This window comes from Pseudorca crassidens, chromosome 3 (assembly GCF_039906515.1).
Source record: "Pseudorca crassidens isolate mPseCra1 chromosome 3, mPseCra1.hap1, whole genome shotgun sequence".
NCBI classification, from domain to species: Eukaryota; Metazoa; Chordata; class Mammalia; order Artiodactyla; family Delphinidae; genus Pseudorca; species Pseudorca crassidens.
This window is the reverse complement of record NC_090298.1, coordinates 132,798,473-132,824,212: the sequence shown is the minus strand read 5'-3', so window position 1 is coordinate 132,824,212 and position 25,740 is coordinate 132,798,473. Positions and strand designations below refer to the sequence as shown.

General features: G+C 41.5%; 1 protein-coding gene across 1 annotated transcript in view; it reads right to left on the bottom strand.

Moving 5' to 3' along the window:
* ITK (IL2 inducible T cell kinase) overlaps positions 1-25,740 on the bottom strand; it is a 70,934-nt gene that overhangs the window by 19,100 nt on the left and 26,094 nt on the right. The window contains exons 5-8 of the mRNA XM_067730137.1: positions 23,941-23,981; positions 20,250-20,401; positions 15,983-16,048; positions 8,615-8,669 (exon numbers count right to left, since the gene is read on the bottom strand). Coding sequence (XP_067586238.1) covers positions 8,615-8,669; positions 15,983-16,048; positions 20,250-20,401; positions 23,941-23,981 — 314 coding nt within the window. The remainder of the gene's footprint in view (positions 1-8,614; positions 8,670-15,982; positions 16,049-20,249; positions 20,402-23,940; positions 23,982-25,740) is intronic.

Below are 25,740 nucleotides of genomic sequence, written 5' to 3'. Positions count from 1 at the left end.
GGCTCATGCATCCAGCTTCACTTTCTTGCCTGTGAAAGGAGGAAATACTGTAGGCCAGCTTGGCACAGAGCAGCCTTTCAGCTATAAAGGCTACTGTTTCATTCATTCATTCCAGAGACATTTCTTGAGCTCCTACCGTGGTTCCAAGACTATTCTAGTGATGACATAAACAGTAAACGGAGGCAAACAGTCACAAGCTCTGCCCTCTTGGAGCTCATTACAGATATTGCCCAGCCCTCACCACAACATTGCAGTCTAGATGTTATTATCTTCAATTTCCTGATGAGGATACTGAGTGCTGCAGAGCTGAAGTGACTCTCTCACGACCTACGAATATAGGTGGCAGACCTGGGATTTGAACCTTGAATGTGGCAGGTGAGCAAAACCTTTGCTCATTCTACTAGTCCGTGGTACCTCCATTCAACAAACGTTAGAAGCCATTTCTCTGTTCCCCACAAGGGCACAAAACTTCTGTCTTGGAAGCTTCATCAGTTTCTTAATGGGAATATATTTTGTAGGCCCTTTCTCAAGTGCTGATTTTGCTGCAGGGCAAAAGGAGAAAGAAAACGAAGCTGCTGGTTGCATGAGGGAAGTGGAGAGAAGGGGAAGGCCCCCACATATACCCTTCACCCCACTGACAATTTTGCCAGTGCTGATGAAATAAGTACTAACAAACAGGGAGACCAGTTTTTTCAGTCCTGGTAGGAACTTGAAAGTCTTAACACTGTTTTTTGAGTACTTTGTGTCTAAGGCTCTGTTCCTACCCACCTGTCAATCTGTGCTGGTGATATTTGCAAAATCTGTTGCTATGGTTTGCTTAACTTAGACACACTAAGGGCCATAAGTGAAAGCCAGAGAGAGAGGAACCTCGTGTGGTGGGCATACACTTGTTGTATATGGAGCAAAATATACACAGTTTAGAAGCTCTTCCACCCCCTAATCTCAAAGGTGGGTCCTCTACACATACAAATAATACACAGATGGCCATGCTAATTGTTTGCATCCTAGAATTTCAGGGTTAGAAAAGACCTTTTAGAAGAACCTAGAAAGGTTCTCTAGCCCAGGGTTATCCCAACCTCAGTACTATAGACGATTGGGGGGGCAGTAATTCTTTGTCATGGGGGCTGCCCTGTCATCATAGGATGTTTAGCAGCATCCCTGGCCTCTATCAACTGGCTGCCAGACATTGTCACATGTTCCCTGGGGGACAAAATCACCCCTGGTTGGAAACCACTGATCTGGCTTAACTCCCTAAACCCCTGTGCCCCAAACTGCTGGTAATCACAATCACTTGAAGAATCTAAAGCACAGAACAAGACAAAACAAAACGACGACTACGAGCAGTTTACCATGCTCCCCCCCGTCCCACTGCCTCCCCATACCTACACACTTGGAATCTCCAGGACTGAGGCCCTGGGACCTGAACTTTTAAAAGGCTTATGGACATCCAGATTTGGTCTCCACTGACTCAACTGAAAATGCATTTCTTATTTATAACAGTCCTGAAGAGTAGTCCCTGTCGTCTGAAAGAGCACTAATAGTTAGAAAGTTCATCCTCATGTAGACACGTAACCTGCTTCCTCTGACTTGGCCCTAAACCCGCAGAGGGGAATTTGGGGGGGAACGGTTGGCCCTTACATCATTGTGCATTCTTGCCAAACTTAGAGGTTACTACAACAACTTTGTGAGACTCCCCAAACTCTTCTTCTCCCTGCTGGGAGATTCAAGAGTCTATTTTGAAATTTGAGGGAAGCAGAGGGTAGGGGAGTTGGATGAAGGTGGTCAAAAGGTCCACATTTCCAGTTATAAGATATATTCTGGGGATGTAATGTACAGCATGGTGACTGCAGTTAACAGTACCATATTGTACATTTGAAAGTTGCTCAGAGTAGATCTTAAGAGTTCTCATCACAAGAAAAACAATTGTAACTATGTATAGAGATGGATGTTAACTAAAATTGTATTAATCATTTTACAATATATACATAAATCAAATCATTATGTGGCACACCTTCAAATGATACAATGTTATGGGTCAAGTATGTCTCACTAAAACTGGAAAAAGAAAGGAAGAAATTCGAAGCTGAGACCTGAATCTTCAGGTCTCTGTTGTCCACCCTTGACCTTCCTTTCTCAAGATCGTGAGCTAGGGCTGCCCTAGCTGTTGCCTGAAAGCGGGGAAAGAATTGAGGAAAATACAGAAAGCTGTTACATTTCTTTTTCTAAGATGTCATAGTACTCTAGGACAGTCCTAGTATTCTGTCTTTGTACACACAGAATTTACTTTAATGATTTTGTATTTCATGAATTTTTTGAAATTTAAGAAAACGAGTTGTCAATCTTTCTGGACCAATAGTACAACCTTATGCCCATAGTTAGCCTCCCACATTCTCTACAGTGTGCTCTGTTCATGACCTTGGACATGGTGAGGACAACAGAGAACTAACCAGATTCTTATTTTCGTCTTCTCAGATATGAATGTAAACGGTTTATCCAGTGCAATAGTAAACACCCTTCTAACTTTTGCATGCAAATCGGCCTTTTAAAAAACTTGATTTTCCAAAAATTAGATTTTCCCCCCTTTGGGGTCAGTAGTTTATTCAGTTTCTGAAGTAAAGGTGATCTATGTGACACCAAAAACTCCCAGATTAGTTCATTAGATTTTAAAATAGCTTTTGAAGCCTAATTTAGAAAACTTGAAATTCTCCTCTTTTAAGTGTACAAATCAGTGATTTTTATCAAAACCACAGAGTTGTATAACCATCACCAGAATATAATTTTAGAATATTTCATCACTCCCAAAAGACACCTCAGTACCATTTGCACCCCTGCCACACTAATATGACTTCTCTATAGATTTGCCAATTCTAGAAATTTCATGTAAATGAAATCATATAATATGTGGTCTCTTATGACTGGATTCTTCCTCTTAGCATATTGTTTACAAGGTTCATCAAGTTGTAGCATGTATCAGTACTTCATTCCTTTTTATGGCTGCATAATATTCCGTTGTATGGATTACACCACATTTTGTTTATCTATTCATCAATTGCTGGCCATTGGGGTTGTTTCAACCTTTGGCTGTTGTGAATAATGAATTTGTGTCTGGCTTCTTCTACTCAACATCATGTTTGTGATATTCATCCATGTATTACATGTACCATCACTTGTCTTCAAAATTCCTCCCCTTTTGCCAAATATCGAAGCTTTTGCTCTTGCCTCACTGAAATGTGATGGGTTAAGTTCAAGACAGGAAGAAACTAAACTTTAGTCGAGGCAGATATTATCTACATATGTAACTTATTCTAAAGGGAAGAAACATAGACCAAAAAGACCCCAAGTTTATCCACTATCTGTGAAGAAGGGAGTGGTAATGTCTCTTTTATTTAATCAAGAATGTTTTGTTGTTTTATTCTTTCAAAGAAACCATTATTATTATTTTTTAATTTGTGATTAGAGAGGGGCCCAACTGTTAACAAGAGTAAACTGATCCAAAGACATCAGACAAAGTAGAGGTAAAGTTTTCAGTCAGCTCTGCCGAGGACGGGAGGCTGGCAGAGCTCTTCCTCCATTGTAGTTGCTCTAGGTGGCATTCAGTGCTGGTGACAGGAAACTCTGGTTTAGGGCTGAGGCAGCGCAGGGTTCTGAGGAAAAGGAGGCATCCGGCATGTGCCTTATCACCTACTTCCTGCAAGGGGCTCAGAGGAAGTCACAACCACCAAGAACGGTGGAGTCTAAAGGGTCTCTGCTCCTGTCATCGCCATGCATAGGGGCACTGATCTGTGCAACGCAGCCAGGGTAGGTCAGGGAGGGGGCTTGTTCCCACGGGATATAGTCAAGGTCTCACTTTACCTTTTACTATTTTATCTAGAAAAATAAAGATGTAACAATAGAAAAAAAAATCATACCAAGGGGGTAAAATACACGGATGGGAAGTATAGGGATGGGAGAATAGAACTTAACTCATATATTCCCTTACTAACTGTGTGTGCGTGCATGTGTGTATGTGTGTGTGTGCGTGTGCGTGTGTGTGTGTGTGTCTATGAAGAAGCGTCCCTGCTCTAGTCCAGGCTATGCCACTGATTTACACTCAGTTTAGTCCCCTGTAGCACAAAGGGGATGGACCAGATGTTCTTTAAAAGGAATTCTAACTCAGTCTATAATTCTGTCAATACAGATGTTTCCTGATTAAATGTAGGAGCTTCAGTTTTCTCAGTTGTAAAATGACTTTTGCAAGATGGTTGGGAGAATTAAAGTATATAAAACAGTTCCTGGAATATAATACCAGAACAAGGACTATTGGGACTATCATTAGATGCTATGGTATACCATCTGTTAGAAGTATTAATGCCATTGTCTGCTTTCATCTGAGACATGTTGACTGTTAGGAATTTACTCCTTTCTTTCTGTCCATATGATTTGAAGGGCACCTTACAGAAGATAATCTTGCTGCACAGGGTAGGTTATTGTGAAAAAGATGGACTGATAACCTATAGCTTGTTCACACTGCATTATAATTTAAGAGTGTCTCTGACAGATAGCCACTCTTCATTCTGGAGGTGGTTCATTTCTTTTCTTGAAAAAATCCTGGTATGGAGTCAGTACCGTATCTTTAATAACATCTTAGAATCATGGAAATATGATAAACCAATGTCTTAGATAAGGCTTCTGCCCAAAATTCAGGCCACCCAACGTATGCAATGCCGTAAAGTATAGAGTACCTGCTTGCAAGGAATTTACCCTCTACCTAAATGTGTTACGACAGAAGAGAGACTGCTGAGGTCTGAGGCTGAAAACAAAGCCACTGGAGATGACATGACGTTGCACCACAAGGGTTCAAAGGTGTGGAAACCCCACATTCCACAGCTTGTGGGAGGGAAAGCATCAGTGGTTTCTTAGAGGAGGTGCTATCCGAAGAACTGATAGGACACAATAGGAGATATTTTCTGTGGTTCCCAAACTTGGGTAAGACCCAGAATCACCTGGGTACCACTTCCTAAGGTTCTGACTGGTGAGGGCTGGAGTACTGGAATTTGTATTTTTTAAAAGCTCCCCAATGATGCTCATGATTAGCCAGCTTCTCCTACAGCATATTTGTTAATTTAAAAACACTTCTTAAGTATTTGCTGTATTCATTCACTCAATAAATATTCATTGAGCAGCTACGTTATCATAGGTACAGTTCTGGGGTCCTGTGTACAGCAGGAACAAGGTAAAGTGTTTATATTCTAGTGGAGAAATATGCATGGGGCAGTATATCAGGAGATTTCATTAATAAAAATAAAACAAATCCATTTTTGGTCAATAATAATGAATCAATCAATCTTTTAAGGGTCCTATAATTGTTAGATAAGGACACACTAAATTCACCCCTGAAACAGCTGATGAAAAGCTGATGTTTCAAAAATCATACAATATAGGGACCCACTGAAGTTTGCCCTTATATTACCTAAGAAGGCAAAGAGGATTTGGTGAAGTAGTCTAGAATATTAATAAGGAGGAATGTTTCAACTGCGCTAGCAAGTATTTGTGTCTCCAAAGAACTGCTATAAAATAGAAATCATCTTTTGCTAATCATTAATGTGGGCTGTTTTAGGTGTTCCATGGGCAATACTTCATTAACCAATGTGGGATTGAAAATAACAAAACTGCACTTGTTTAAACTCAGTATAATTCTTATTTAATTATAAGTTCTTTTTGGTTAATTTAATAATTTATTATGTTATCCAGTAACATAGGTGCTGAGTGGGCCACATATGCATCACAAGTTTGACTTGAAAAAATATAGATTCCCACAAACTAACCCTGGAGAGTCTGATTCTGTAGGTCTGGGCTTGGGGTCTGGAAGTCTGTAGTTTTAAAAATTTCCCAGTGATTCTAATGTGTGATATTGGGAACCACAGGAAATAATTAAGTGTGGAGTCGAGGTGGAACCAAGGAGAAACCAGAGTCTAGTAATGACTCAGCTTAATTCCTCTTCCTCCATGAAATCTTTCTAATTCTTCTAGAATATTCTCAGAACTCTGAGGCCACTGAAAGCCTGCTCCATATGCTCAGTTTTTCTTAGATTATCCTCTGTTTCTTCAGAGTTTGTCTTGTTTCTCAATAGAGTCTAAAGCTTATTGAGATCAAAGACCTTGTCTCAAGTATCTCTATAGCTTAGATCTGTGCTCAGCAACATGGTAAGGTATGTGAGTTTATACTGAGAAATCCTAATAAATGAAATGGTGCAGACGTCATAAAGGCAACAGATGCTGGAGACGGCTGACATCATACTGTTTTGCCTGTTTTGCATCTGTCACTGGTAAACACATATAGTCTTTTGTCACTGGTCTTTTGGAAAATCCACAAACAACTGGACTTGCCCTCTTTGATGAGAACAAAACTGCCCAAGGGCAGAGCATCTCACCTTGTCCTCTTTGCCAGCTGCCTACTCACTGGCAACTTAACCAAAGGAGAAAAAGTTCACTGCTCCAAAATATGACTGTGGGCTCTCCTCCCGTCTCGATTTCCTCTTATAGAAATTATATGTTTGCCTTTGATAGAATGAATCAATCTATCATCAGTTTCCCTTGTGCAAAAGTAAATAGTATATTAATCAACTATATGCCTTTAGATTATTCTTTGACAATATTCATCATCCCTCCACCTTCCCATCGCAGACTTTCATTCCCTACCTGATATCTTCCCAGGTCTCCTTCTCTAAGCTCACCTCTAGCCACTGTCCAAACTGGTAATGCTTACCGGTTTGGGTGATCAACTGTCCCAGTTTGTCTGGGACTGAGGTGTGGGGGCTCTGGGGCCATAGGACTCTCAGTTTTAAAACTGGAACAGTTCCAGGCAAACCAGGATGAGTTGGTCACTCCAGCTTCATTCCATCCAGGAGAGGTTTGCAGTTTAAGATTCTTAAAGATAGGAAATACCTGCAAACCATAACTGGGAAATGGCAGGAACATGAAATGGCAGGAACAGGGCTAGCATTTTGGCACGGAGAGACTGATGCCTCCATCAACCCAGGCCTACTGTTTACTAGTCTCACTGGTGAGGCTTGTGTTGGGCGCGGGTCATTAACATAATTTGAATATTAGATTCACCTGGAGAGATTTTCCTCTAAATTACTAATGCCTGGACCCTACCCACTAGAGGTTTTCTTCTTTTTTAACATCTTTATTGGAGTATAGTTGCTTTACAATGGTGTGTTAGTTTCTGCTGTATAACAAAGTGAATCAGCTATACATATACATATATCCCCATATCCCCTCCCTCTTGCATCTCCCTCCCACCCTCCCTATCCCACCCCTCTAGCCCACTAGAGATTTTGATTTAATGAATCTGGGCTGGGACCTGGGCATTGGTATTTTGAAAATGTTTCCCAGGTGATTTTAATGTGCAGACAGGCCTGTGAACCACTGCTCTAAGCAAATACGCTGATACATTGATTGATTTCCTTGTAGAAAGCTTTCTCTCAATACCTGCATGCATTGGGTTTCTCTGCAAGGGCCCTAAATGTGCAATTTTCTGTGCTACTTTAAGTGTGGTGTATGGATGGGTGCCAGTTAGCAAATTGTTACTAAAAATTGAGAGTAAGCATTTAGAATCTTTTTATAGCAATCAGACAGAGTAATTTTATGTCTAATACTCATAAAAAAATTGGACTTGCATTTTTTATGTCTTTGCTTCTTATTTTTGCTTTTTATTTTTTCTGATAATTCATTTTTATTGTATTTTACAAAATGTAAGTCTGTGACAGATTGGGAATTAAAAACCAACCACAAAAAGTAGTCCATCACCACGGGTACTTTGAGAGGCACTGTTTTAGAATCACAAATGATCTTCTGATCCAGGAAGAGAAGGTTTTACCTTGCATGCCAGTCAATTGATGGCAGCTTCCTGGAGCACTGTGTTGAGAAGGATCCCAAAGCCATGGACTCTGATCAACTGTGTCGGCCACAGGGCCAGGAGCGGAGAGTGGCAGTATGAGTCTGGGTAATTGTCATCCCTGATTCAGTCCCGTACTCCTCTTGTACTCATTGAGAAACCGAGGCCCAGAAGGAAGAAGAGATGTTTCCGAAGTCACACACTGAGTTGGAGCCAGAGCAGTGGCCAGGACCCAGTACTTTCCTCACCACACCTTGCCTTCTCTCCCTTAATCCTGACACCCTTGTGTAAGCTCAGTCCCGCTCCCGACACCGTATGGCTCTCAAGAAGAACGGTTGCGTGAAAAATGAGTTAAAACAAGTGGTGTATTTCCTCTATAGCCACACACAGCCCAACCAGGCGGAATCTGAGGCACAGGCACTCCTGACCCAGCCAGAGACGCAGGCAAGGAAGACCAGCAGCACAGCTCCCCAGGGCCAGCCATCACTGCCCGAAAGACCACCCACGGAAGCTGTGGTCATGGTCACACGTGAACACCAAGGCCTTTGATCCTCTCCAGGTTTCTTATACTGATGTATGCTAACCATGTGAACCCCCAGAATACTTTTACCAGACATGGACACCACTGTGAATCCAATATGTCAACTCACTGCATTAGCACAAACCACAGCATGGCTGAAAAAAAGTAACACAATTCAGTTTATTTGAAGTTAAAAGACAGTTTAAGGAGACTTACTGTGTCCAAAAGAAGTTTCTCGGCTTTGTCTCGGCTGATACTCTTATTGTACCACCTGAAAGCAGGAAAAAGTCATAGATCAATGACATTTTGAAAAACGTCATTATTTACTTACGAAAGAAAATGAATGCCAGAAGGTTTTTTGTTCTTTTTGTTTCTACCAATGCTTTCAAACTCAAAAGCAAAAGCGTGAACCATTTCCAGGTAATAAAATGTTTAATTGGAACAAATGAATCAGAATCGGTGAAATGTTGATAATTGTTGAAGCTGGGTTTGGGGTACATGGAGGTTCATTATATTTTTCTCTCTACTTTTGTGCATGTTGGAAAATTTCCACATTAAAATTTTAGAAAACATTTATCTTCTGCTCTATTTTGTAAATCAGTGGGGTGGTTATTAGCAGGATGACGCTAGGGCAGCTATAAAAATTTAATATAAATTTGAAAGTGTAGCAAATATCCTTTTAAAACAATTGTAGTATTTTCCTCTGTAAGACTGGTTTTCAAGATCTTCTGCAAAATAATTACATTTTTTTCCCAGTTGCACAAAAGCTCTTGCACAAATGACATTGACAGTGTCTCACAAGGCTAGTTTATCTTTGTAAAAAATGCAAATGTAGAAAAACCTTACGCATCCCTGTTATTCCTTGTCAAAGGAATGCTAAATTTATTTGCTGAAAAAACTAAAAAATTTTTATGGGGCTTCCCTGGTGGTGCAGTGCTTGAGAGTCCGCCTGCCGATGCAGGGGACACGGGTTCGTGCCCCGGTCCGGGAGGATCCCACATGCCGCGGAGCGGCTAGGGCCGTGAGCCATGGCCGCTGAGCCTGCGCGTCCGGAGCCTGTGCTCCGCAACGGGAGAGGACATAACAGTGAGAGGCCCGCGTACCGCAAAAAAAAAAAAAAAAAAATTTAATGGATGTAATCTGCTAAAAGTAAGGTAAACATTCACATATTTTCTACTTTTACAAAGCGAACTAAGCTGAGATTGAGCTTCAAAGTTGGTTTAAAAGGAAAATGTGTCACGGGGTTAATGTGATGACACGATATTGTTTAATTTTGTGTTTCTGATTTTATCATACAGCTGTTTTAATTTCTTAAGATTTCTGGCTAATTTTCTCAGGATAAGTGTCTCATTTCTTCTCTGGAGAAGTTTTAAAATCAAATTTTCTATAAGCAATTTGAATAATAGATTAAATGTATAAATAAAAAAAGAAAGTAAAGATACCTCTTGATTTTTGCTACCAAAGAATAGATCTTAACCTGAAATAATTCATGTCAGACACCTTTAGGAACCAATGCAGTGTGAAGGAATGATTTGGATAATGGGGAAAAGCAAATCTAAGTACACTATGGGTTCAATGTCATTTTTACAGTTTGATTTCATTAACATATGTAGTGCTGAAAGCTCTTCTTCATACACCTGAGCATTTGAAACTAGCAGTCCAGCTCCTTGCCTGGCTGGCCATTAATCTGTATGTGTGGCATGTCGTGCTCAAGCAAGCAACAACAGATGACGTGTAACATAAATGCAGTGTAGTATCATTCTTGGAATTTTAATGACTGATGGCGCTAAACTAGAATTATCCAAGTTATACAAAGATGCTAACTGACTTTTCATAAAGTTTCCATTAAGACAGCCTCGATATGAACTTTGGCTTCCTGAGTATGCCCTGATTAGTCTCTTTTGCATTAGCTGTAGCTAGGCTGACATCGTATCTCTGGTCAGTGGACTCTATCAAAGTTTGCTGCGGGGAAAGCTCCAGCCATACTCTGGTGAGAACCCAAAGAATATTTAGCTTATGTGTAGCTCACCTATCATGTGTCAGAAAGTGTTATCAGCAGGTTATGGGACTTGCCCAAGGTCAATAATGAGCTAGTAAGGTGTAGCCAGAAGTGAACCCAGCCAGTCTGGCTTCAGAGTCCATGCTCTTATCACCACCATAAAGAGCCTGTAACTATCATATACCAGGGACTTCAGGAAAAACATTACCAGGCTCCCTCTCTCCCCCCAGAAAATCCTAGTTTGCTATGCTGTAGCCCCCAACTCCACATCTTTCAGGGGTTACACCTGTCAGATACACTTCTTGCGATCTGCAAACTCCTAAGGAACGTAATTTTTGCACTATTTATCATGTGCATGTTCTCACATGGGTCCTTCTTTCCTTATCTATCTTTTAATACAGAAATTAAATGTGTAACATATAAGTTTGAAAGAGAAATGAAATGGAGTGAAATAATTTATATTCTTTTACTACCCCTACTCCCTGTATCTTCTAAAGTAGAGCTCTTCAAACTGGAGCATGTCCAAACAGGAGCATTATTTTTATAATTTTGTTGTCTGGTGAGAAAACAACTAAAAAGTGGTAAAAAAAAAAGAATGTGAGTGATTTTTTAGGGTTGAAGTTTTTCAGTGTTGTTAACACTTGAACCATATCCTGGCCTCCCTGTCCACTTATTAGGTTAGAGGAGATAGAATGATCATCAGTTAACAATCAGTTGTGGAAATTAATAAGCCCAGGGGGAGAGAAGTTCTGGGTGGGGAAGCAACACCACTTACCAAACTTGTTTGGTTATTTGAGAGTAGCCACGAATAAGGGAATTAGTGGATTCATCTGAGCTTTTTTAAAAAAATTGTTCTAAATTAATTGGATTTACAATGTTGTGTTAGTTTCTGCTGTACAGCAAAGTGAGTCAGTCATACATATACATATATCTACTCTCTTCTAGACTCCATTCCCATATAGGTCATTGTAGAGCACCAAATAGAGTTCCCTGTGCTATACAGTAGGTTCTTATTAGTTATCTTTTATATATAGTAGTGTGTATATGTGAATCCCAATCTCCCAATTTATACCACACTTTCCCCCTTGGTAACCATAAGTTTCCTACATCTGTGACTCAATTTCTGTCCTGTAAATAAGTTCATTTGTGCCATTTTTTTAGATTCCCCATAAGAGTGATATCATACGATATTTCTTTCTCTGTCTGACTTACTTCACTTCATCTGAGCTTTTGAACACATGCAACTGGATGGTACTTTCCAACTCAGTGGGCTCTTAGAACTTATTTAGTTGAAGCCTGGCAAACATGCTTCATCTTATGTGTCAGCTCCGATCTGTCAGTACTGGCTTCCTGGAGCTGTGTGTTGCAAAGATAGAGGCCAGTCTGAGCTCAGGGAGTAAGAATGTCACTCTCTAAGAGTGATGTCTGCCCTGAGTTCAGGCACAGGGAGGAAATGTCAGCAAGAGTGCCACGATTTGCTTTCCTTCATCTTACCTGACCCTTCAGTTTAAAGGCAAAGGGATCTGAGATCCAACCTGGTGAAGAAACTTGCCCAAAGTCATGTCCCCAAACCACGGCAGGAGACCTGAAGCCAATCAACTTACCAACCCATGATCATGTTCCCGGGGTACAATTTTGAGTTCTTATGCAGATATCTAGACAATGTTAAGTTCTAGGAAAAAAGTAATCATATTGGGCCGTTTTTTTTTTTGGTATATTCAGATATAATAACTAACTATCTGGATGCTTGTTTATGAGTCATTTAATTCTCTAGCTACGATTCCATATCTGAAATGCAAACTGACAGAGTGCAGAATAAATAGAGTTCACAGACTGTTTTGTTTGTATGCTGTAGTGTTTCATTTTAAAAGTGAATTAAAATATCTTCAAGAGGGGGAATATACCTTTTTTTTGCCCCAAGCTCCATCATTCCCTATGACCTTATACTCTGTTGGAAGTTTGAATGTGCCCCTTCTATCATAAATGAAGAAATTCTGATTAAAAGTAAAAAACCAAAACAAAAAGAAAACTTCCCAGCCTACTGATCATTTGAAATAAATACCTAATTTTTTCTAAAGGTGTTGACTGTAAAATAATAAAAGAATTTTATTTTTTAAGCATACCTCATATATTTCATTACAGTTTGAGTATTCTTGGAAGTGATGACTTCTGTTAGCTGAGGGAGGGGCTTCTCTTACCTACTTGATCAAAATGAATCTCAGGTTGAGAGACTCTTCAGAAAATGATAGTTCTTCACTATAGACTCTATTAGAATTTCAGCAACAAATAACTTGACCACATTTGAACTAATAAGGACACAAATGAGTTAATAGAAGGTTTCATTAGCTATCGTTCTTCAACCCTGGTATCTTAAGCTTGATAAGTACTTAAAATTTTATCCTTAAATGATTTTGAACTTACAGAAAAGTTATAAAATACTGTAAAAGAACTCCCACATATAGATGAACCAATTGTTGATAATTTACACATTTGCTTTACCATTCTGTCCAGATAGATAGTTAGAGAGATAGATAGATATAGATAAATAGATTTTTTGAGCCATTTGAGAATAGACTTTTACCCCTAAGTACTTCAGTATGTATTTCTAATAAGTAGAATATACACTTGTATAACCATAGTACAATTACCAAAATCATGAAATTTAACATTGATACAATACTATTACCTAATTTTAGACCTTATTCAAATTTCATCAGTTGCCTCAATAATGTATTTTGTAACTTTTTTTGGTTTGCTTCTTTATGGTTCAAGATTGATCCAGGATTACTGGTGCATTTAGTTACCCCATCTCTTCAGTTTTTTAACGTGGACCAATTTCTCAGCCTTTCGTGTCTTTCATGATATTAACATTTTTGTAGAGCAGAGGGCAATTATTCTGTAGACTATCCTCAGTTTGGATTTGTCTATTATTTCCTCATGAATAATTCAGGTTATGCATGTTTGGGCAGGACTATCACAGAAGTGATGTTGTGTCCTTCTCAGTGTATCACATCAGGAGATGCACGGTGTCTGCTTGCCCCATTATTGATGTGAACTTGGATCATTTAGTTAAGATGGGATCTACCAGATATTTCCTCTTTGTTATTAGTAAGTGATTTGTGAGAAGATACTTTGAAACTATGTAAATATCAAACCTTTCACCACCTATTTGTGACACTCATTGATGATTTTTGCCTGAATCAGTTGGTACTTTGAGTTACAAAATGGTGATTTTTAAACTTTATCATTCCTTCTACATTCATTAGTTGGCATTTTGCTGCAAGAAAGAGCTTTTCTCTCTTCTTGTCCATTTATTTATTTACTTACTTATCTATCAAGCTATTTATTTATTATTGATTTTTTTATTTTACTCAGTGGATTGTAGTCCCTTACTGTCCTTATTTATTTTGATACTCAAATTATCCCAGATTTAGTCAGAAGGAGCATTTTTAAGCTGACTTCTGTGATCATTCAATATGTTCACATTATTTAACAAAAAAATATTGGGGGGTACTTCTTTACTTTTTGATGCATCAAAATGTTCCAGTTTCATCGCTGTTCTTTCCCTGCCCCGACTCTGAATCCCCAAGCCATTTCTCCAAGAAGAAGTCCTAGTTCTTTTTAGTGGGAAGTGTTATTTAAAAACCAAGATCTGAGTGTACACATTGCTACTGTAGTATTATTGTTTCTGGGCCTTCCAGCAGCTGAGCTAGGAAATACATGTACATGGTGAGTACACTGTACTCTACACTTGAATTTTATTAAACATTAAGTAATTCCATTAAAATTATATCCATGTGGGGCTTTCCTGGTGGCACAGTGATTAAGAATCCGCCTGCCAATGCAGGGGACACAGATGCAAGCCCTGGGCCGGGAAGATCCCACATGCCGCGGAGCAACTAAGCCCATGCGCCACAACTACTGAGCCTGCACTCTAGAGCCCGTGAGACACGACTACTGAAGCCCGTGCGCCTAGAGCCTGTGCTCCACAATAGGAAAAGCCACTGCAGTGAGAAGACTGCGCACTGCAACGAGGAGTGGCCCCCGCTCGCCGCAACTAGAGAAAGCCTGAACAGCAACGAAGACCCAGCACAGCCAAAAATAAATTAAAAAAAAAAAACAAAAACTGGGCTTCCCTGGTGGCGCAGTGGTTGGGAGTCTGCCTGCCGATGCAGGGGACACGGGTTCGTGCCCCGGTCCGGGAAGATCCCACATGCCACGGAGCGGCTGGGCCCGTGAGCCATGGCCGCTGGGCCTGCGCGTCCGGAGCCTGTGCTCCGCAGCGGGAGAGGCCGCAACAGTGAGAGGCCCGCGTACTGCAGAAAAATAAAAATAAAAATAAAAATTATATCCGTGTGAACTCTTCTTTTAAATGCCATCTTGAAATAAACAACACAAGCTAAGCAGATATTTAATACCTATATTTTTGTCTGCTATCTTGGTATTGGAAGTATTGCATTAAACCATGTTTTAAGTCAGTTTGTATTTGATCCAGTGTTCATAGTGTTTTTTCCTTCTCAAGTAAGATAAATATTCCTGGGATTCCCAGAAGAACCTTTTCCTTTGACCACAGTTATGTGCAGGCATCTGAAAATCATCCCTTAGATTAAAGGGGAGATGAGAACACATACCCTCCCCCTTCTATTTAAAGTGACCCTCGGGATTTCCCTGGTGGTCCAGTGGTAAAGAATCCACCTTACAATGCAGGGGATGCGGGTTCGATCCCTGGTCAGGGAACTAAGATCCCACATGCTGCAGGGGCAACTAAGCCCATGCACCACAACTACTGGGCTCACGCGCCTCAACTAGAGAGCCTGCGGGCCACAAACTACAGAGCCCAAGCACTCTGGAACCCGTGCACCACAACTACAGAGCCCATGTGCCCTGGAGACTGTGCGCCACAACTAGAGAGAGAAAAAACACCTGCACGCCACAACTAGAGAGAAGCCTGCACACTGCAACGTAAGATCCTGCATGCCGCAACTAAGACCCGATGCAGCCAAAAATAAATAAATAAAATAAAGTGACCCTTGGGCTTCCCAGGTGGTGCAGTGGTTAAGAATCCTCCTGCCAATGTAGAGGACACAGGTTCGATCCCTGGCAGGGGTAGATCCCACATGCCGCGGAGCAACTAAGCCCATGTGCAACAACTACTGAGCCTGTGCTCTAGAGCCTGCGAGCCACAACTACTGAGCCTGCCCACCACAACTACTGAAGCCCGCATGCCTAGAGCCCATGCTCCACAGCAAGAGAAGCCACCGCAGTGTGAAGCCCGCGCACTGCAACGAAGAGTAGCCCCCGCTCACCACAACTACAGAAAGCCTATGTGCAGCAATGAAGACCCAACGCAGCCAAAACAAATAAATTAAATAAATAAATAAATAAAAATACCTTTCTAATAAAAAAGAAAATAAATAAAGTGAAGTGACCCTCAACTGTTTACTTAGGGATCAGAGTATGGGGGGAGAAGAAAGCAGGTCAAGAAGAGAAAATGCCTGGTATTTTAATAATCAACCAATAATTCACTCCTAATGTAAGAGGACTCCTTAGCACCATATTTTTGGAAAACAAATAAAATATCTTACTCGTAGGTTTCCAGGTTATTTGGAGACTTTTCCACCAGATAACTGCTTGGTACGTATCCTTCATGCCTGTTAAAAGGGAAATTAGTGTTTAGATTAATGTAGAACTAATTTCACATCTCCATTTCATAGGTTTAATCAACCAAAAGTCATTTAAAGATGAAGTCTCATGTTATTTAGCATTTGGGATAAGACATTTTAAAATTTTCAAATAAAAGAATTGCTAAAAATAACAACCTGCTATCTGTTAAAGGCTATGTAGATTTTACCACTAAAATATGAATCATAATAAATAAGAAGTGGTTACTTTAATAGCTCTGCTTGCTAATCTCTTCATTGTGAAATTTCCTCTGGAAATTTCCTCTAGAAAAAAGATTAATGTTCAGTCTCTATTTTTTATTAGGAAACATTTGTGTGTGTGTGTGTAATAATCAGTATTTTTTCCGCTTTAGTGCTAGTGTTGTTTTACAGTCGGGAAACCAAAATAAATAAAACATAAAGAATTACTTTCCAACCACAGGTCCCAAAAGATACTGCCAGTCGAACTTGTGAGCTTTTAATTCAAGACCTCCCTAATATTTTTTGTTAAATGAGCTCCTTCCAACATAAATGGTAAAACATGAGAAAAAAGGATAAAATCATGCTGGATTTGGGGTTGGGGGTTTCTTTTGAACAGGAATAAATTGTGTATAAACAAAGATATATGGATTAAGAGAATAATAAGAACATCAAAATACCTTACACCTGTGTGTAGCTTTGTACTTTTCAAAACACTATCGCATTTAATACTGCAAAGTGAGAACAGTGTCTCCTTCGCTCTCTAGGCTTCTGACACTGTACCTGTAAAATGAAGGACCTAAACTACATCACATGTAAAATCCCTCCAGACCCTGCAATCTATAAAAAGATGTCTCATAACTTCTTGCTGTTTACTCTATCACCTGTTTTAATTTTTGTACAAGGCCATTTTGTAATCTAGTGACTTATGTTTTTTCGTTTTTTTTTTTTAAGATTTTTTTTGATGTGGACCATTTTTAAAGTCTTTATTGAATTTGTTACAATATTGCTTCTGTTTTATGTTTTGGTTTTTCGGCCACTAGGCACGTGGGATCTTAGCTCCCTGACCAGGGATCGAAGCCGCACCCCCTGCATTGGAAGGCGAAGTCTTAACCACTGAACCGCCGGGGAAGTCCCTAGTGATTTATGTTTAATGGGGAATGTGTAATCTATTTCACATAATTGTTCTGAGGAGTGAAGAAATCAAGAATGGTGATGTCAAATACGGGATATCTCATATCTTGTACCCATGGCTGACCTGACCTTGCTAGTCAATTATGGCATGCTTTCTTTGGAGAACTGAACACCCAGCCTCAGAATCATTCTTAACCCAGTGCTCAAGGCAGTCAGTGCCAACTGATGGGAGTCCACTTATTCTCAAGTTTGCTATTTCTTTTATGTCTTTCTTTTGGCAATCCTTTTAATTACGTCTGTTTTTGCCACACCATGTGTTTACAATTATATTAGTAGGTCAAATACTGTTTTCACTTTCATGTAGAATGACTGTGTTTTAATATGTCAGCCAAAGCTGGGTTATCTACAAAATGATGATAATTCTCTTCACCGGTTTATTGGTCTAGAATTTACAAAGCCCTTTCACTTTCTTCATCTCACTGATTTTCTCAACACTCTGAGATGGAAAGCTGATATTATCATCTGCATTTTACAGATAAGGAAATGGATTCACAGAAGTTCAGTGACTTTTCCAAAGTCCTGTACAACAAAAGCAGCTGATACTCAAGTCCAAGTCTCCTTTTTCCCCATCTTGTGTACTTCCTGCTTCACCAGGCTATTACAAAGCAAACTGGGGAAATTCCCATATGCCTGACTGGCCTCTGGGGTGTCCTCTTCGATGGCCTTTGAAATGCAGAGTTGAGCCTTTCCACAGGCCAATGAACAAAGGGTAAACTGTCATTTGGGGAAGTGAGACCTAGGAGAAGAAATTTCCTGGCACATTAGTTGTGCTAAAGAAATGTCAGTCGGGGCTTCCCTGGTGGCGCAGTGGTTGAGTCCGCCTGCCGATGCAGGGGATGCGGGTTCATGCCCCGGTCCAGGAAGATCCCACAGGCCGCGGAGCGGCTGGGCCCGTGAGCCAAGGCCGCTGGGCCTGTGCGTCCGGAGCCTGTGCTCCACAATGGGAGAGGCCACAGCAGTGAGAGGCCAGCATACCGCAAAAAAATAAAAAAAGAAATGTCAGTTGATTGAAGGGATGAATTTGTGAGTAAGTTCCTCTGGTGTTTGTAGAGCCAGGCAGTCTTGGACCTGTTTCTGCTGTGGGCCTCTCCATAACAGGCAAAGAGAAGGTAAGGTGACTAGTCTTGTTTGTTTCCCCCAGTCAACTAGAGAGAGAGGTTCCAGATGAGGGGCTTTGGCGTCTGTTCTCAGCTAGCAAGAGACACTGCCTCCAAGATCACAGTTCTTGATCTAATCTTGTTTTATACCTCTCCCTCACTTCCCCTGCAGTGGAGTTGATACGGCTACTTAAAGAGATGGTGCCTTGAAAATGTAAGTTTTGATATATATGAAAAGTAAAGCCTTAACCCTAAAGATATTTGTGTACCTCTTTGTTTTTACTCAACGATTGGTCCTTTTTTTTTTGGTTAAGTTTAATGATACCCAGTGTTGGCACTCGAATACCCTTTTGGTGGGAATTTGGCAAAGGTTTTGAGGGATTTATCTTTCAAAATTAAGACTTCACATAGTCTGACTCACCAGTTCCATAGTTAGAAATGTGAGATATATATTTTTTTCCCAAAGAAAAAAATATTTTTTCAGAAAAATTTTTTTCAAAAATATATAAATTTCAAAAGATTACCAAGATACACGAACACTAGCAATACAAGATCTTCACTGAGCAAACTGGAAACTAAATGTCCCACTATAAAATATTGTCTAAATATTTATAATGCAAGGATACATTCTAAAACTATGCAATTATTTAAAGAATAAGGTAGATTTGTATGTGCTGATATGAAAGTATCTCTAAGATATATCATTAGAGGTTAAAAGCAAGGTGAAGACCAGAATGGACCACCTTAGTGCGCATGAAAAAAGGATGCATTTCTATACGTATAACTTTTTTGCTTAGGATGAACAAGTAACTTAATAATGAATACTTTTAGGATTGATGTGCGGGCAAATGGAGGGTGGCTTATTTTTATGTATACTTCTTGCTACTGTTAGTTTTTTTTTTTTATAAAGCATTGACATAGGCTATCCAGATGTTGCAATGATGGAGTGTTTTCTTTCTCTTTTTAAAATATTTTGAAACTAATAATAACCTCACACTTTGAAAATGTTTAAACCCTTAATATTAATATAGAAAAATGTTAATTGCAGTATTGTTAATATTTGCAAAATATTAGAAACAACCTAAGCATCCAAGAAGGGAATTTGCTAAATTATGGCGCACTTTTATGTTGGATTTAGGCAATCACTGAAATCATCTTCTGGAGATGATTCTGGAGACTATTCCAGGGCATAGGTAAATACCTCTGATATTTAAAGGAAAAAAATAAAGCCTTATAAAGCAGTGTGAATCTGATAACTTTAAACTAAGCACTAGTATCTAAGTCATATACATCCCAGAGCATTCTGAAAGTCAATAACAGTAATTTTCCTATATTTCAGATCAGAGGAGGGGTCATACGATCTTTTTCATTCGGAAGTCCTATAGTGGGCAAACTGTATTTGCACAACTTTATTTTCTCCATGAACCGTTCGGATGGCTAGTTCAAAGGCTGTTGGTTTAACTAAATCTTTAGTATTTTTTTCCTGATGCTTCTTAATGTAACCACCAATCTGCACCATCTGTACGCACCTTTTCTTTCCACCAAAAATAAGACCCTCATGATGGGATGTACCTTCAACCTTACTTAAACACTCAAGAACAATGGTGCTTTGTGGAACAAGTTGCCCTTCTCCCAAACTGTGGATGTCAGTGGAAGAACCCAGGAGATTTTTAGATGAGTTTGGAGGCTGAGACTGCTTGATGGGGTGCAGGGAGCCAGTATAGCAAGTGACTGCCTCCCAGCCACTTCTGAGAAGGGGAAAGACCTTCTTCAACTATTTCTTCCTTCCTCCTCCTGCCTCTGCTCTCCTCTCCTAACTCAGCGCCGTGGTCCTGCTGAGAGAGGTCAGACAATCGTTCCAGTATTTTCTTTGTTCCCACCTCACCTCAAAAACTGGGACAGCAAGCACGAAGGTACCTTACCCATTCCTGTCTTGAACTCTCCACCAGTGAATCTCAGAACTGTCCAGCAGGTAGTACTCCTCATTGCGTTGTAGCGTGAGCTCCTGTGGGTCATTCGTTTGGTAGTCATACAAGGCAATGACCAAGGTTTCTTCAGGTTCTCGAAGTAACTGCTGGAGGAGGGACACAATAAAATCAAGCAAAGATGCAGAAAGGAGGTAAACTGTGGAACGAGGTCAGCAAGTTCCCGAGCTGTAGCTTGCTCTTGGACCTATGCCAGGCCAGACAGACACCGGTTCCTACAGACCATTGGGGGTATTTGCTGTGGCCATTTGCCTGCCTAGTTGGCTTTCTTTATGAGTTAGGCTTATGGTGCTGAATAGGACACAAAGACATTCAATACCTGGAGTTCATTGCCTCTCCCATTCTATGTGGTAAATTCTGACCCCAGTGAATTCCCAGTGGCTGTGCTTTTCACAAAAGTCTGCTTGTCTCTTTCCTTGAACCATGTCACAATTCACAGCCTCTCTGCTAGAAGCATCACATTGTTCGCAAAGGGGATGAAGTCAACACTAAATCGTTCAGTCCATATGCTTTTCTGATTTTATTTGTGGGCTTGTCCTGATCCATAGAATCATAGACTATTGGAGCTGGAGTGCCTCTGAGAGATCATTTGATCCATTCTTTTGTTTAGAATAGGGAAACTGAGGCCCAGATGGAGAAATGGATGTGGCCAAGTTTAGCAATTGAATTAGCCTTATGCTTTCTCTACTATAGCATGTGGGACCCCTTGTTCCTCTTGTGGGCTGCCTTGCCTATGTCTCTACTTTTCAGTGTGTTTCTTAGGAAGAGATATTGAGATGTGAAGAGGAGACTGTAAACAATCACAAGGGTTCAGGGTGGGCACACCTGCTACAGGTTGGCAGACTTTGTGAGACAGCAAACATGGGAAGAGATTGAGATTACTGGCTAGAATGAGATTCGGTGATGGGAAATCATAAGTTCTCTGAGTACATTGAAGCAATCGGTGGCATAAACATCCTGGAGATTAAAAAAAAAATTGTCATACTGATACAGTGTGTCATCCCAGCTGAGCCCAGATTGGAATTTGAAGTCAAGATTATCTGTGGAGCTTGTGAGGTGATATATTTGGAACTACAGATAAGAGTTGTTGGGCCTGAGGCTTTCACCCTAAGAGCCAGAGGAGGAAGGAGTTGTTCAAGGGCACCTGAAGATAAAGAAAGGATATGGTATGGTATTCATCTCATTATAGGCCCAACTGATTAATTATTATCAAGAGAAAGATCAGAGCAGCGTTCTCAAACCATGTGGAACCTTTCCATAGGGGGCATTTTGGACATCTATGGCAGTGTTTCAAAGGTCACAAAGGTTGAGGTGTGCTACTAGCATTGAATGGGAGAGGGTGAAGGATGCAAAACTCTCTGCAGCATCCCACATCCTGTACAACTTTTCAATGTCCTGTTAGACATTCACGTGGTGAGCAGCCTGCTTACAACAATAATGTACAATGACACTCTGAGCCTAGATCCTACTTCAACCCTATGAAGTACTTGGTTTCCTAGGAGTACAACCACCCTTTACATTGAGAGAATATTACACTTTGTTTAGTTCAGAACTTGACCAAGAGTTGTTTGCCATTTTGGAAAATCATATCACAGATGGTAATACTAGTTTTGAGTCACTGATACTACATTCCTGTATCAGTTGCATTTGAGCTGCCAAATCCAACAGGATTCAAATAGAGGTGCATTTTATTTTATTACGTTGTCCAGTATAGTCATGCCCCAATATTTGTATATAAAAACATATATGGGGACTTCCTTGGTGGCATAGTGGTTAAGAATCCTCCTGCCAATGCAGGGGACATGGGTTCGATCCCTGTTCCAGGAAGATCCCACATGCCGCGGAGCAACTAAGCTTGTGCGCCACAGCTACTGAGCCCACGTGCCTAGAGTCCGTGCTCAGCAACAAGAGAAGCCACCGCAATGAGAAGCCTGCGCGCCACAACGAAGAGTAGCTCCCGCTCGCCGCAACTAGAGAAAGCCTGCACGTAGCAGCGAAGACCCAACACAGCCAAAAATAAATAAATAAATTTATTTTAGAAAAGATCAATAAAAGTATAGCTTCTCCAGATGCCAACTCCAGATGCCATCACTCATTAGAAGACAGAAGATGAAGGTGAAGGGAGAAGTGAATTCAAGTAATCCAAGATAAAAGAAATGTTACTGTGGATTTAGACGTATGGTTGAAGCTACAGCTGTGATTCCAAAAGCCCTGTGGTTGGAGTGCTAGAGCAGTATAGAGGCTTCTCCTCCAAGAAATCTGAGAAGCCAAGTGGTGGCGTCCAAGGGGAGATGGATAGGCCCTGTTTTCTGACTTCCACCTTCACTGATAGTGCAAACCAGACAGGAGCAAACCAGTCTAAGGTGCAGAAGTGCGGGTTTAGGTGGGACTGTGGGGGGAACCCCCGACAAGCCAGGGCAGGGGGATTCCAAACCATGTTTTCCAGGGTGATCGTGAAATATTCTTTAGAAGATGAATGAAATAAAAAGGGGGAGAGCTCATTTTCTGCTACAATTTCAGTCCACTTCTTTCCTGTTGTGAGGAAGGGGGCTGACGACAAATCTGAAAGCCAGCCCGCTTTTGAGCGACGTAGAACTTCCCTTATGGGGAAGCTGCCAGTCTTTGAAATGTCACCATACTGGCTGGAGGGAAAAAGCGGAGCTCATTCTTCAGGAAGAAGCATGAGGAAGCTGAATCAGTAGGTTCTAGAATAAAGGGCAATTACTCAGATGTGGATATCGGTGCTGATGTTACCATAAAGTGAGGGCTTAGGTTGATTTTTCTCCTTTTTTTTTTTTTTTTTTTGTCTTCTTAACTAAATAGCTTCCCGAGAGTTGACTTGATATCACCTAAGTCTTGTAAGTCAGTACATTAGACCGATGTGTCTCAAACTCCAGTGTGCCTCAGGATCACCTGGAAGTTTATTAAAATGCAGATTACTGGGCTCCTCCCCTAGAATTTTGCATGTAGTAAGTCTGGGGTGGGGCCTGAGAATTTGCATTTCTAACAAGCTCCCAGGTGATGCGGATGCTGCTGGTCCCTGGACCACACTTTGAGAACCACCACGCGAGTTCAAGACCACCACACCAGAAACTGCATCCTACTAGCCTGACTACTAAGTTACTGAATGGCTTTGGGAGAACCTCTCATGGGACTTGCTTTCCCAAGCTTTCACACGCAAATAAAACTATAACCCCCTGAAGTGGCTAGAGAAGATAGTGAGTTTCGAAATAGCTGGTAAAAGTGTGGATGTGCTTTGAAGAATAAAAGGTATTCTCAGATGTATGCTTCCAAAATGATTGTATGTCAAAGGGTGGGGTAAATACACATTTTATATAGCTGTGAGCTGTTATTATGCCCCAACCTAGTCAGGTGCCTGGCTGCACACTTTGTTACCAATAAGTGTTTGCCGAGTGAAGGCAGTGGGGTGAAGATCTGGTGGCTTTTACCTGGACACACCCACGAGACAATTCAGGCCCGAGAAACCCATGGTGTTGAGTTCAGCTGCATCACCACAAATCTGCTGCATCTGCCTAGCATTTGAGAAACCTGGGCAGATGGGAAACACCAGAGCTGTAGCCCGTGGCGCCGCCAGCCCACCGCGCCCGGACCTCGTGCTCTCACTCACCCTGTTGTCTTCAGGAGTAGGAGGAAGAGGCTTCTTTGAAGCTGAAATGAGAAAAACAGAAAAAGAAAATGAGCATGAAACCGAATGTGCCCAACTAAAGGTGAGCGGCAGGGGGCTTTTCAGAGAAAAGGGGCCCCAAAGAGAACAGCAGGAGGGGAGGATGAGACACAGGGCCTGGGTTTTTTCTCTTTCAGCCTGCTCGTTCCCAATCTTGTTTTCCAGGAGACACCAGAGACTTCCAGAAGCCAATATCTGGGCCCCTCTTCCTGTATCCCCAGGAAAAGCCTCGCCCAAAGGGGCTGACGTCGGTTCTCAGTGTGTGTCCTTCCCAGTGGGCATGGAGCCTTCCACGAAGGCTCCTCCACCTGTTAAACCAAGACTTGGAATTGGTGACTCAGGGGGACAGTGACTCACTGGTTTCCTGATGCCCCTGTGGGCTTGAGCAGGGGGTGGGTGAGGTGAGAGGTCATCGCGCTGCTCGTTGAGAGGGCTGGAATCCACTTTCAGTTACTTATCTTAAGGACTCCGAGTATTTGTTCTTGCTGACTCCCCCAGACAACACCCCAACACCCCGCTCTGTTTATCTCTGTGTCTCCATAGCTCCTTCTCTCTGTGTCTCTTTCTTCTTTCCTCCTTTCTCTTCTCTTCTTTCTCTCCCTTTCCCTCTCTCTTCCCTTTCATCTCTCCATCTGTGTCTCTCAGCATTTGTCCTTTGAGGCACTAAAAAAGGTCAAGCCTGGAATCAACGGACCTGAGTTGTGTGTCTGTGTGTCTGGGAGGATGTGTGATATGGGAGGCAGTGCCCAGGCTTCTGCTCAGTTCAAGGACTTCTTTAACAATTAGAGGTAAACAAGGAGTGGGCTGCATCTACAGGCGGCAAGCGCCTCATCTCTGCAGGGGGTTGACTTGGAGGTGGGCAGCCTGTGTCAGGGATGTAGTAAGAAGGGATTCACACATTGACACTGGAGCCCAACCCTTGTGCTGACTCCTTAAGCAAGGGCAGGATTGGGTATTGGGTGTGCAGTTAACAGAGAAGGAGACATACATAATAGGAAACATGGTTCCTATTCGGCACTCAGCTTGGAGCCAGGAGCCAGGTGTCCTAACCCCAGCTCCACCACACACAAGCTGTGTGGACTTGAGCCCGTTCCAGCCCTGAGCATTCTGTGCCTGATCTCTCTTTCTTCTTCCTCTGGCCTTGCTCTTGCCTTTCTTCCTCCCTCTCTGGGTGAAGTTCATATGTGGTGCGATCGGGGCCAGTTCTGGTTGCAGACGTTAAGTGCTGCTGTGCGTTGGGTATCGCAGAGTCTGTTTAAAACTCAACCACCTCTGCTACTTCCCAGACAGACACACACATACTATCTCGGCTTCAGATTCTTCTGTCCACAAATGAGAAAGGCTCGGAGACACAATTACCATTTATTGCAAGCTCACTAAGTGCCTGCAGCTGTGCTAAGAGTTTTCCCCACCCACACTGAGTCTCCCAGCACCCCCACAAAGTAGCTACTTATTCTCATAATCCCCATTTTACAGATGAGGAGACAGGCACAGAGACTCAGAAAGGTTAAGTAACATATACGAAGTCACAGAGCAAGGACGTGAGGGGGCTGGGACTCACACCAGGTGTTTCTCATCCTGAAGCCCTGTGCTCTTAGACCCTGCTTGGTACATGTGCCCAACACTGGAAATTCTACAAGCCTTCACTCAGAGTAGATGATCATGTGCTACGTGCCCAGTGCAGTGTGCTTCTTCGAAAGTCTGCTCTTGATTCTGTCAAAACTATGGTGCATGACGTTATTT